Here is a 14334-nt window from a genome sequence, read left to right as displayed (position 1 = left end):
GTTCACTTATGCTTTCCCCTTTCTTCTCCATTCTGCTGTTGGGCCCATCGCTTAGTTTTAGTTTTTTTATTTCAATTGTTGTGTTTTTCAGTTCTATAATTTCTATTGTGTTCCTCTTTATATCTTCTGTTTCTTTGCTGAGATTTTCAGTGTTTTCACTTGTTTCAAGCATGTTCATAAATGCTTGCTTAAACATTTTGATGATGGCTGCTTTAAAATCTTCATCAGATAATTTTAACGTTTTTGTCATTGGCATTAACATCTGTTAATTGTCATTTCTCATTTGATTTATGATCTTCCTAGTGTTGATATGATGAGTAATTTTTAGTTGGAACCTGGACATTTTGTGTATTGTTATGAGACTCTGGATTTTATTTAAACCTTCTGTGTTAACTGGCTTCCTCTGACACCAGTGGGTGTCAGTGAAACGGTGGGTTGTAATGCTGCTTCATTAATGCCAGGTAAAGGTAGAAATCCAGGTTCCCTACTCAGCCTCTATTGACATGGGGGGCAAGGACAGGGCAGGAATGGAGTTCCAGCTCTTAACTAGGCTTTCACTGATACCTCTTTGGCTGGGACAGGTAGGAGTGCTTGTTGCCAGTTGGTGGTGGTAAAATCCTGATTCTTCACTAGATCCTCCTCTGTCATCACCCCAGTGAGGACACTTTGTTACTGCTGGATAGGGGTAGAAGTCAGGGTCCACATGTAGTCTCCACTGATATCACTGAGGTGGAGCCTCATTTTCACCATGTTGGGTAAAAATTCCAGCTGGCCAACATGGTGAAACTTGGTCTCTACTAAAAATATAAAAATTAGCTGAGCGTGGGGGTGGGCGCCTGTAGTCCCAGCTACTCAGGAGGCTGAGGCAGGAGAATCGCTTGAACCCGGGAGGTGGAGGTTGCAGTGAGCCGAGATCACACCACTGCACTCCAGCCTGGCGACAGAGCAAGACTCCGTCTGAAACAAGCAAAAAGAAAACAAACAAACAACAACAACAACAAAAATCCAGCTTCCTACTTGGCCTTTTCTAACACTATCCCAGCAAAATGGCTGGGGGCATCTTGTTACATCCTGGCAAGAGTGAAAATCTAGGCTCTGCCTTCAGCCTTTGCTGGCATGTCCGTAGGGGTGTGGCCATAGTTTTTTCTGGGTTGTTTAGCTGAAGTAGGGCAATTCTTGTTTAAAAGCTTTCAGTCTTGTTAGACTACTCCTTTTGTGATTCTTTGGCTAGAGAGAACAGGTTCATTGGGGCTTTTTTTTTTTCTGTCTTCACCTGTTGGCATTCTGGTTTGCCAACTTTGCCAGCTCTAAGTCTGGGATACAGGAGACAAATACAAAGCCCAGAGAACTCATTACCATGCTATTCCTTGGATCCCCAGGCCCCTAGTTAGTGTGCTACCTTCTGTCCAACTTAATGTCCATGTTTTTTAGTTATATTTAGCTGGATAAATAGGGAAATGCATGTGTATGCCATCTTTCTGGAGTCAGAAGTCTACCTGACTGTCTTTTAATGGAGATACAGTGATTCCATTATCTTTTATTGTTGTATTTTAGTTAATAATGAAAACTAACATTTCTCAAGTACCCAGTATGTGCCCAGGTACTGTTCTAAGTGCTTTTCGTGTGTGGAGTCATTTAATTCCTTTAAAACTTTATGAAATAGTTACTAGTATTATTCTGTCTTATCAGATGAGGAAACTGAGACAGAAAAGATAAGTAACAAGCCCCAAATTACTGGCAAATCCATGGTTAAACCCCTGGCTTTCTGACTCCATAAGCCCACTCTAATACTCATGGCCTAAGATAAATCTCAAATCTATATGCTTTCCATTATAACAACTTTTTTTTTTTTTTGAAACTTGTCACAGTTTTTCTATCATAGAATTCAGAAATTTTACTAGGATCTGTCTAAATATAGGTCTTATTTTTAAAATAATTCTTTCTAGAACCCAGCATATCCATTAGATCAGAAAGCTTAGGTCTTTCTACTGATCAGTGACATGTTTTTAAAATTTTTAATCTTTCCTCACATCCACCCACTCAAAAAAGATTTTGCAAAAGGTGTTTCATGTGGTCATAAAGATACTCAATAAAGAACAAAGAAGTTAGTTCCTTCTAATATGCCAAAAGCTTTCTTTTTTAGAGATAGTCTTACTTTGTCACCCAGGCTGGAGCGTAGTGGCAGTATCATAGCTCACTGTAACCTTGAATTCCTGGGCTCAAGTGATCCTCCCATCTTAGCCTCCAGAGTAACTAGTACTACAGGCATGTGCCACCATGCCCACCTAATTTTTTAATTTTAATTTTTATTTGTAGAGGTGGGGTCTCCCTATGTCTCCCAGGCTGGTCTCAAACCCCTGGCCTCGAGCAGTCCTCCCCCCTCAGCCTCCCAAAGTACTGGGGTTGCAGGCATATACCACTGCACCCAGGCCCCTTTCTGAGCAATTTTTTTTTCCTTTGAGATGGAGTCTGTCTGTGTCCCAGGCTGGAGTGCAATGGCGCCATCTCAGCTCACTGCAACCTCCGCCTCCGGGGTTGAACCTAATCTGCCTCAGTTTACTGAGAAGCTGGGATTACAGGCGCATGCCACCAGGCCCGGCTAATTTTTGTATTTTTAGTAGAGATAGGTTTCACCATGTTGGCCAGGCTGGTCTCAAACTCCTGACCTCGTGATCTACCCGCCTGGGCCTCCCAAAGTGCTGTGGTTACAGGCGTGAGCCACCACACGCAGCCACATGTTACATTTTGTATTCTTTCTTTTTTTTTTTTTTTGTCGCCAGGCTGGAGTGCAGTGGCATAATCTTGGCTTACTGCAACCTCTGACTCCATGGTTCAAGGGATTCCCCTGCCTCAGCCTCCCGAGTAGCTGAGATTACAGGCATGCGTCACCACGCCCAGCTAATTTTTGTATTTTTATAGAGACAGGGTTTCACCATATTGGCTAGGATGGTCTTGATCTCCTGACCTCGTGATCTGCCCGCCTCAGCCTCCCAAAGTGCTGGGATTACAGGCGTGAGCCACCGTGCCCGGCACTTCTGAGAATTTTTGAAGCAAAACTAGAATACTGACTCCTGGGAAGATGATATGGTATTGTCCAGGGAATAGGAATGATCTAAGAAAAATGTGGCTACCAAGCATGCTTTGAGGAATGCTACTGCAGCCCCATTTAGCTGTGGTGTATTGTGTTAAACTCAGGTCCTGTAGGCATCCAAATCTCAAGTAATCTGTCCCTCTTAGAACTTCTTTGTTCTAAGATTGCTGATAAAATACTCAAATCTTGTCTTTTTTGTTTGTTTGTTTGGGTTTGGTTTTAATAAACTGACTGGGTGATTTGAAATTTAGGCTGAGGCTAGAGATTTCAAGAACTGAATTTACATAAGGGGAAAAAAAGGTTTTCACGTGAATGAAGTTGGAAATGCCAAGTAAGATACAACAGTGTGCTGTATGTTCTATTTCTCCTCTTTACTCCCACGAGGAGCAATTACTAAATAACTTACATGTGTAAGACTTCAATAGCAAAGAATGCATATTACTAAGATGATGAATATGTAGCCTTTTATAAATTAAAAGATTAATACTCCTGCTGAAAATACATTATGATGAAAATTTTGTAAAAACTAATGTATTACTAGATCAGGATTAACATCTTGGAATAATCTACCATCTACTTAAATTGTTGGTCCAACATATCAATTGTAGCAAAGCCATTTTATTTATAAAACAAAGGGAGAAAAATTCCTAAAATATATGCTGCATCAGCGTATCTTCTACCAGCCTAGATCCCTCTGGTAATTGGGGTTTATTAAAAGGCCCTGCTGGGTAGTGAGGACTCACAAAATTCTCAACATCCAGCCCCCAGCAGCACCAAGGCAGATGTCTCTTCCTTCTGATGACAGTGCTACCTCTACTGCTGTGTGTGTCTGAGTCTTTGTTCAGAATGCTACAAGAATTGTACCAATTTCGAGGACCTTGCAGAGCAACATTCCCACACCGCTGGCCTCACTCCTACCCAGCCTGTATTATTGGCTGCCTTTGGCCAGACAAGGTTTCTAGTTCCTGCGTCTGGAGGCCAAGTTGGCAGGCCACCTGACAGAAAGCTTGTCAGTGAGTGCAGAAGAGCTCCCTGTGGAAGGGGTACTTGGTTTGGTGGAATCCTCTCCAGAGACATTATTTTTGTCAAGGCTTCTTTTATGTTATTTACTACTTTATTTATTATTTATTTTGAGGCAGAGTCTTGCTCTGTCCCCCAGGCTGGAGTGCGATCTCGGCTCACTGCAAGCTCCGCCTCCCAGGTTCACGCCATTCTCCTGCCTCAGCTTCCCGAGCAGCTGGGACTACAGGCGCCCGCCACCACGGCCGGCTAATTTTTTTGTATTTTTAGTAGAGACGGGGTTTCACCGTGTTAGCCAGGATGGTCTGGATCTCCTGACCTCGTGACCCACCCGCCTCGGCCTCCCAAAGTGCTGGGATTACAGGCTTGAGCCACCGCGCCCGGCCACTTTGTTTTCTTTTGTTTTTGTTTTTTTTTTTTTTTTGAGGCAGAGCCTCATTCTTTTGTCCAGGCTGGAGTGCAATGGCGTGATCTCAGCTCACTGCAACTTCTGCCTCCCGGGTTCAAGCTGTTCTCATGTCTCAGCCTCCCAAGTAGCTGGGATTATAGGCGCCCGCCACCGCGCCAAGCTATTCTCATGTCTCAGCCTACCGAGTAGCTGGGATTACAGGCGCCTGCCACCGCGCCTGGCTAATTTTTGTATTTTTAGTAGAGACGGGATTTCTCCATGTTGGTCAGGTTGGTCTTGAACTCCTGACCTCAGGTGATCCGCCCGCATTGGCCTCCCAAACTGCTGGGATTACAGGCGTGAGCCACCATGCCTGGCCGTTATTTACTACTTTGATTTAATGTCATTCCCTTTCCCCCCACACACACACACACACAAACACACACACACACTAAAGCCTTAATAGTTTTGTCCTCTTAGAGTTTTCAGACACTTCGTTATCTGCTATCTCATTTTATCCTTTCAGGAATTCCTTAAAATTGATCGATAGGACAGTCATACCATTTGAAAGATGAGAAAATTGAAGTATAGATGAAGCTCTGACATTTAGACAGTGACATCCTGGGAGCAAGCATCCAGATTTGCTGACTGCAAACCTCTCTATCTTTCTACCATACCATTTTCTGTCACTTGCCTGTTTCATCTCTCTTAGCTTGCCCAGTACAGATATTTAATCTCTTATTTTCTTTCTTTTTTTTTTTTTAAGATAGAGTCTCACTCGGTTGCCCAGGGTGGAGTGCAGTGGAGCAATCTTGGCTCACTACCACCTCCCTGGTTTGAGCGATTCCCCTGCATTAGCCCCCTGAGTAGCTGGGATTGCAAGTGCATGCCACCACACCGGGTTAATTTTTGCATCTTTAGTAGAGGTGCATTTTTGCTATGTTGGCCAGGCTGGTCTCAAACTCCTGACCTCAGGTGATCCACCCGCCTCAGCCTCCCAAAGTGCTGGGATTACAGGTGTGAGCCACGGCACCTGGCCTAATCCCTTATTTTCTAAAGTGAGAGATATCTTACCAAGCCAGTCTTGTCTGGGGAGGCATATTTGTAAGGGATTAAAGGACAGTCTTGGCTATAACAAGGGTCATCAAGTGAGGCCCTGTCAGAAATACGAAAGTTAAGAGCTGAGTTTTGTGCCCTGTAATTTTCTAATAGCTCCACAGCGTATGTGCTATGTATATTTGGTAAAGCACTCCTTAACTACATCCTTCCTTCCCTTTCTAAGAAGATCTGAATGTAGGAAAAAGGAAATTAAATATGTATTTGAGTAAAAGCACTTGCTCTAACTGAGCCAACCCAGAAAATGGCCAAAGGTTCAAAATTAAATATTACCCATTATTTATGTTTGGAAGCTCTCAGAGAAGAATTTACATGGGATGAAGTTGTTCTTTGCAGGTACTGACTTCCTGATATACGTTACTAGATACTAGAAACTAATAATAAGATTTAGGTTTCAGGTATAGCCAGTTAACATCTCAGTGGTGTCAACAGTATAAATACACTCTTCTGGGAACCTACAAGAAAACTAAAAATCTGTGAATACATTTTTAATTTACCATGCATAAATAAAAGTAGAAGTTTTCTTTGCTTGGTAGAGTTTTGTTTGGGTTTGGATTTGTTGTATTCATAATTATAATTCCATTATCAGTCTTTGGTCTTAATAAGCAGGCCTGGCAGGAGCTCTTTATTTTGTAAGGAATCAAAATGACAAACTACAGCTTATCACTTACAGGAGAGGCAACTTTTATCTGTGGAATTTTAACTGTAGTGATCAGTAAGTATTCTCAAACAAACTGACAGAAATAGTCCTTTTTTTAATGTTTAAACAACACTTACTGTTTCTGATTATAAAAGTAACACATGAGAAAGGCAGTGGAGCATACAGACTGAGAGTGCTGAGTTTGGAGTTGGAGAGGCTCTGGCTGTGTACATACTTGGTCAGTCATGGCCGTGGGACCAGAACTGTCTAAGCTTCAGTTTCCTTGTCTATACAAAATGGGGAGAAATTGGCCGGGCGCGGTGGCTCACACCTGTAATACCAGCACTTTGGGAGGCCAAGTGGGGACGATTGCTTGAGCCCACGAGTTCAAGACCAGCCTGGGCAACATGCTGAGACCCTATCTCTACAAAAAATTTTTTTAAAATTAGCTAGGTATGGTGGCACGTGCCTGTAGTCCTAGCTATTTGGGGGGCTGAAGTGGGAGAATCGCTTGAGCCTGGGAGATTAAGGCTGCAGTGAACTGAGATCACACCATTGCACTCTAGCCTGGGGTGACAGAGTAAGACCGTGTCTCAAAAGAAAAAAAAAATTACTTTAAAATGTTTTCATGACCCTTTAATACTGTAACGTATGACTATATAATTAATTATTATCTCCTTGTGAGATATCTCAGTTATTTCTAATATTTTAGCATTATAAATATTGCTACTTCAAGGGTTATTAGGTTAAAGGCTAAAGAGTTTGAAGAATCTTAAAACTTTTTTTCTTTTTGCACTTCTCTGAGGTTGAACATTTTCATGTTTATTAATTACTGGCATTATTTCAGTGAAATGCCTTTTAGTGAATAAATGCAACTTGCAAAGCTTTTTATGTAGAATCTCCAGTCTCTGAAATAGTGCCAGGTACATAGTAGTAAATATTTGGCATGGTGAATGAATGAATGGCAAGAATATTAACACTTTGTCTACCATATTTGTTTCAGATGGGGTCATTGTGCTTCTGTACGTGCACAATGATAATGCTGTCTTTGTTCTTAGTCTTTACCTATTTTTTTTTCCATTCTTTTCTTCCCCCACAGTTCATCCATGAGCTCGGATTTCCCACATTACAACTTCAGGATGCCTAATATTGGATTCCAGAATCTGCCTCTCAACATATATATTGTGGTTTTTGGTACTGCTATATTTGTCTTCATCCTTAGTTTACTCTTCTGTTGCTACTTGATTAGGTAACCAATTTTCATTCTATGTTACTTCAAAATATGTTAAACAATCAATAATCAAGTTTCTATCCTCAGATTTTTTTTAAAAAATGAAGTATGAGAATTGGCAAAATTTTAAAAACTTAAGATGGCTTAATACTTTAATCTGTGCATTAGTAATCAGTAAAACACCTTTATATAATCTTCAATCTTATCTACTGATGAAATGTTTTACTCTGTAGGAGAAAATTGTCCTTATTTATTTTTCTGCCTTTCTGCCTTTTTACCAAATACACATATGTCATTGTCTATCTCCAAGATTTAACTACTCTCACAGAGATTTCAAAATTGCTTTTCAAGAAGGTATGGCCTCCTTGTTAGCTGAAGTCCCGACTTTAGGTGATCCGCTCACCTGGGCCTCCCAAAGTGCTAGGATTACAGGCACGAGCCACTGAGCCCGGCTTCCCCTACTTTTCTGATACCTAAAGTCGGGAGTTCTCGACCAGCCTGGCCAACATGGTGGAACCTCGTATCTACCAAAAATACAAAAATTAGCTGGGCATGGTGGCTCATGCCTGTAATCCCAGCTGCCTAGGAGGCTGAGGCAGGAAAATCACGAGAACCCAGAAGGCGGAGGTTGCAATGAACCAAGATCGTGCCATTGTACTCCAGCCTGGGTGACAGAGCAAGACTCCATCTCAAAAAATAAAATAATAAAGAAACATAAAGGATGCTCCTTATATCTCATAGATATGTTGACTGCTTATGACTTTTATTTCTTCCTCAAATTAATTAAATACTTGAGACAAATATAATTGTAATCTACAGAAAAAACCTTTACAAAACCTGTTTATTTCCAGAAATTCCTTTTTCTAACATTTCTATTAAACTATTATTTAAATAATTAGATCAGCCAGGTGCGGTGACTCACGTCCAAAATCCCAACACTGGGAGGCTGAGGTGGGTGGATCACCTGAGGTCAGGAGTTTGAGACCAGCTTGGCCAACATGGTGAAATCTTGTCTCTACTAAAAATACAAAAATTAGCTAGGTGTGGTGGTGGGCACCTGTAATCCCAGCTACTTGGCAGGAGAATCCCTTGAACCTGGGAGGGAGAGATTGCAGTGAGCCAAGATCATGCCATTGCAGTCCAGCCTGGACAACAAGAACAAAACTCCATCTCAAAAAAAAAAAAAAAAAAAAAAGTTTGATCACAGTGTTCTAGGACAATGGGATATAAATATCATCCAAAAATGTAATTAAGAGTAAAAAGCTTAGCACTGTGTAAAGTAACTGTTAACTGAAGAAGTCCCAAAAAAGTACTGCCACTTTTAAGTTCTAGACTTGGGATATTTGTAATTGTAAACACCTAAGCATTTGTGTTTGTCTATTACAACACCTTCCTTAGTGGAAAGAAAAAAAAAATATGAGGTACATACATGTAAATACTTGCTGCAGCATTTAATATATTTTTGTGTTACACTTTTTTTTGCATCGTAAACACATTTATTATTACCAATGGACAATGAGTTCTTTATTATTATTATTATTTTTTGAGATGTTTCTCACTCTGTTACCTAGGTTGGAGTGCAGTGGCACAGTCTCTGCTCACTACAGCTTTCCTCTCAGGCTCAAGCGATCCTCCCACCTCAGCATCCCAAGTAGCTGAGACTACAGGCGCCTGCCACCACACCTGGCTAATTTTGTTTGTATTTTTGGTAGAGACGGACTTTTGCCATGTTTCCCAGGCTGGGCTTGCACTCCTGAGTTCAAGCCATCCACCCGCCTCAACCTCCCAAAGTGCTGGGATTACAGGGGTGAGCCACCACATCTGGCTAGACAATGAGTTCTTTTAAGACTGTTCGACTAGTTCAGATTTTTACATCTCTTTCTAGCAAGAAGAGCAAGGTTTTGTGTGTTTACACAAATGTTAATATTACTGCAATTCCAATATAGTAAAACACTCAAATATAAATTAATAATAGTTTGATAAACATTATATAAATATTCAGCATTTTTTAAAATTAGAGACTTAGCCATAGCATATATAGGACCTCAGAATATAAAAATATGGTTTTTTTTTCAGACTTACTAGTTTTTTTGATAATTCCTCTACAAATGTTGATTTAACTCAGAAATATGTAAATTTAATATTCAAAACCAAATTATTTTTTAAAGAGGCAAAAAATATAAAAATATAACAAAATGTAAAAAAAGAAAATGTTATTAAGGGAGAGTTATATGTAAAATATTTAATTCTAAAATATATAGCTCATAATATATTTTGTATTACTATGTCAAAGAATTAAGTAAGCCTTTAACTTTAAACAAACCAAAAAAACTCCCACTAATGTACCAGTTTGTGATTCTGGGTAAATTCTTTGAAAAGTAAGTTATGAAACACCCTTTTACCTCATTGTATTCCTTTTAATAAGCAAATAAGTAAAGTGATAAAGAAAAAATAATGATATGTACTTATTTTTATCCTTTTGTATCTTTTTTTTTTTTTTTTCCTCCAAGATAGTGTCTCACTCTGTTGTCCAGGCTGGAGTACAGTGACATGAGGCTCACTGAAGCCTCAACCTTCTAGCACAAGTGATCCTCCCATCTCAGCTTCCTGAGTAGCTGGGACTCTAGACACACACCACCACACCCAGCTAATGTTTGTATTTTTTGTAGAGACAAAGTCTCACTATGTTTTCCAGACTGGTCTTGAACTCCTGAGCTCAAGCAGTCCTCCCAGCTCTGCCTCCCAAAATGCTGAAATTATAGGCATGAGCCACCACACCCAGCCTTATCCTTTTTTATAATCAGCCTAACAGGCCAGGTGCAGTGGCTCACACCTGTAATTTCAGCACTTTGGGAGGCCAAGGCGGGCGGATCACTTGAGGTCAGGAGTTCAAGACCAGCCTGGCCAACAAGTGAAACCCCATCTCTAACTAAAAATACAAAAATTAGTTGGGTGTGGTGGCACAAGCCTGTAGTCCCAGCTAATTGGGAGGCTGAGGCATGAGAATCACTTGAACCCTGGAGGCAGAGGTTGCAGTGAGCCAAGATCGCGCCACTGCACTCTACCCTGGGCAACAGAGTGAGACTGTGTCTCAAAAAAAAAAAAAAAAAAAAAATTAAAAGATTAAAAAATAAGCTAACAAGGCAAAGAAATTAGGATCTGTTACACTAAAATTGAATTATCATGTTTAATCAGAAATGTTCAAACATTTCTAAACTTCATTTACTAGTCATTGGTAAAATCTTTTTTTTTTTTTTTTTTTTTTTTGAGACAGAGTCTTGCTCTGTCACCAGGCTGGAGTGCAGTGGCACAATCTCTGCTCACTGCAAGCTCTGCCTCCTGGGTTCACACCATTTTCCTGCCTCAGCCTCCCGAGTAGCAGGGACTACAGGTGCCCGCCACCATGCCCAGCTAAATTTTGTATTTTTAGTCAAGACAGGGTTTCACCATATTGGCCAGGATATTCTAGATCTCTTGACCTTGTGATCCACCCACCTCAGCCTCCCAGAGTGCTGGGATTACAGACATGAGCCACCGCGCCCAGCCAATTTTAAAAATTTAATCATGACGTAAGGAGCTTTCCTTTATGATGATCCTAATTTGTTACCTTTAATGTTTCAAATAGTAAACTGGGATTTAACAAGTCTTTGCAGTTAATCTAGAGATCCGTGGAGTCAGCTCCTCCAGAACTACCCTAGCTCGTTTTTTATGATAACCTAAGCTCTCCAGCACCTTCCCAGGAGGTTCTTCTGTTCTGCAGAGAGCTCCTTCCAGTCACCACCACTGGACTCATCAGAACCATAGGAAGAATATAACTTAGGTCTAAACAAGACAGTCACCACCAACCACAGTCATACACAGGATTGTAGTAGAGAATGTGCTGACTATGATAGGGCTATGAACAGGACACTGCTGGAACACAAAAGAAGGGCATCTTACCTTGCAAAGAAAGATCCTATTTTATAATGAATTATATAATATTCTAATTTATGTTTGTTCATTTTTTTCCCTGATGGTTATTCTGTTTGTTATATCTCAAACACCCAGAATTGTACCTGGCACAATATTAAGCACTTGATAAGTATTTGTTGGGTAAATGAATGAATGGTTCCCTAGTAGGAAGTCATTAGATATGCCTAAGACTAAAAAATCAGGAAGTACCAACACAAGCAAGTTACTTAGAAACTTGGAAGTCAGGATCAAAATAGTGAGCTAAAGGGGGAAAAAATGGGTTATCTCTTGGGAAGAGGGCAGAGGACTGCTGATTTTTTTGTTGTTAACCCTGTAGAGCCACATATGACAACATACGTAACTTGGATAAAATTAAAAACAAAATAGAGAGGGGTGATGCATATCCCAGTTACCCTGATTTGATCATTATACATTATGCTTGTATCAAAATATTACATGTACCCCATAAATATGTACAATTATTATGTATTATGTTTTAATAATAATCAAAAATAAATTTTGAAGAATACAGGGAAATTTTGGGGCTACATTTATTATGAGGTCTTGAACCAAGATAATGACAGTAGTTCTAGAAAAGATGTTGTGGTTGTAAGAAATACTTGGGAGGTGAAAATAAACAGAAATTAATGACTGAACATTAAGGACAGAAAAGGGGATAAGTTTAGAATCTTGGACTTCTGGCTTAGGCAGCTGGGTAGATAGCAATCCCTTCAGAGAGATAGAAAATGAAATGGCACGTTTTCAGTGAAAGGATGATAGATTCCATTTCAGAGATGGGGGTCTGAGTTCCCTGAGTAACTGTCAAGATGTTTAATACTTAGTTGGATGTATAGCTCTAAAGCTTGTGAGAAGTCTGATCTGGAAAAAGGAGGTCATGTAATTAATAGGTAGAAGCTGAAGCCAGGAGTGTTGCCTAGAGAGAATGTGTATAGTAAAATAAAATGGGCCCAGGGCAGAATCCTAAGGAAACATTGATATTTAAGAGGAGCCCTTAAAAGGGACTGAGAAGGACTAGCAGGAGATAAGAGGAAAATCGAGGCCGGGCATGGTGGCTCACGCCTATAATCCCAGTGCTTTGGGAGACCAAGATGGGTGGATCACCTGAGGTCAGGAGTTTGAGACCAGCCTGGCCAACACGGTGAAACCCTGTCTCTATTAAAAATATAAAAATTAGCCAGGCGTGGTGGCACATGCCTGTAATCCCAGCTACTCAGGAGGCTGAGACAGGAGAATCACTTGAACCCAGAAGGCGGAGGTTGCCTTGAACTGAGATTGTGCCACTGCACTCCAGCCTGGGCAACAGAGCAGACTCCGTCTCCAAAAAAAAAAACACAAAAAACAAAAAAAACCAAAAAACCGGGGCAGGGAATATTGTGAGAAAGATGCCTCACAAGTAGTGTTTCAATGGATTGAGTCAATTATGTCAGCTGCTCACAAAGAGGATAAGAATTGAAAAGTTCGTATTACATTTGACAATAAGGTTTGCATCCTTAATCTTTGGTAGAAAAATTTCCATAGTATAGGGTAAGGGATAGTAGAGGCTATAATGGGGCAAGACTTAGCTAGTAGGTGAAAGTGGATACAAGGAATATACTGCTGTCTTTGAAGAACCTTGGCTGAGAAAAGATTAGGTTGAAGGGAGAAGGAGTTGCTGTAGAATCAAGGAAGTATTTTAGTGCTGGGTTTTTTTGTACGATAGAGATTTTGGTATGTTTATGCATACATTAAGGAGAATGAGCCAATTGTGGAAGATTTATGAGAAAGAATAAATCATAGAGGTGAAAAGACACACACATAAGAGAGATAGCAATATTATTTCTAATTAGGAGAACACCTTTTCCTAAGACGGAGATGAGGGTAACTGTGGAAAACAAAACACTCATAGCCATGTGCAGCTGGGAGTGAGAAAGCTTGCATACATGACAGCCCCCTTGATTTATCTGTGTAGTAAAAAATTGACAGTTGAAAATTATAGACTGGGCGCGGTGGCTCACGCCTGTAATCCCAGCACTTTGGGAGGCCGAGGCGGGTGGATCACGAGGTCAGGAGATTGAGACCATCCTGGCGAACACGGTGAAACCCTGTCTCTACTAAAAATATAAAAAATTAGCCGGGCGTGGTGGCGGGCGCCTGTAGTCCCAGCTACTCGGGTGGCTGAGGCAGGAGAATGGCATGAACCTGGAGGCAGAGTTTGCAGTGAGCTGAGATCTGGCCACCGCACTCCAACCTGGGTGACAGAGCAAGACTCCGTCTCAAAAAAAAAAAAAAGAAAAAAAGAAAATTATAGGGGAGGGAGTGATAGGGTAACACTTAAAGAGAGTGTCAAGGGTTTGAAAGAACCACTGCATGAAAGCTTAGGATACTGAGCATGAATAGATAGAAGGATTAGAGAGCAATGTGGAGAATCAGGCTGAGACTGGAGACCACAAATTTGCAGTGGCCATAAGCTACACAGTTTTATAATTTCTCTAGCACTGTTCAGCATTGTTAATCATGCCTTCTTAAATACTCTTTAGATATCTGTTTAGCAATGCAAAATAAAATAGTGCAGTGTAAAATATTTGATATTTAGTGGGAGTTAGAGTAATGGAGGAATCAAATTAACTTCATAGAATCAAGTTAATTTAAGGGAAAACTTTCTAGAAGGGATGAATTTTGAGCCACAGATAGAAGAAAAAGGTGAGCACAAATTGATCCATGTTGTAGCTGGAAGTAACAAGTTCAGTTTTGGGAAAACGTGCAGATGTAATTAAAATACTCAAATAAGCAAAATGAATTAACGAATCAAGCCTAATTTTAATGACTTCGAATGGAATTCATTTTATTTATTTTTTTATTATTTATTTTATTATTATTAATTTTTTTTTGAGACAGGG

The 14334-nt window shown here is 40.3% G+C and overlaps 1 protein-coding gene across 3 annotated transcripts in view; it reads left to right on the top strand.

Annotated features, from left to right (window-relative positions):
• Positions 1 to 14334, top strand: part of RNF24 (ring finger protein 24) — a 94683-nt gene that overhangs the window by 48330 nt on the left and 32019 nt on the right. For all 3 annotated transcript variants that reach the window (XM_025398751.1, XM_025398752.1, XM_025398750.1), the window contains exon 2: positions 7355 to 7504. In XM_025398751.1, coding sequence (XP_025254536.1) covers positions 7362 to 7504 — 143 coding nt within the window. In that variant the 5' untranslated portion in view covers positions 7355 to 7361. The remainder of the gene's footprint in view (positions 1 to 7354; positions 7505 to 14334) is intronic.

Source organism: Theropithecus gelada, chromosome 10, assembly GCF_003255815.1.
Source record: "Theropithecus gelada isolate Dixy chromosome 10, Tgel_1.0, whole genome shotgun sequence".
Taxonomy (NCBI): domain Eukaryota; kingdom Metazoa; phylum Chordata; class Mammalia; order Primates; family Cercopithecidae; genus Theropithecus; species Theropithecus gelada.
The sequence above is the reverse complement of the archived record's forward strand: the minus strand, read 5'-3'. Positions and strand labels throughout refer to the sequence as shown.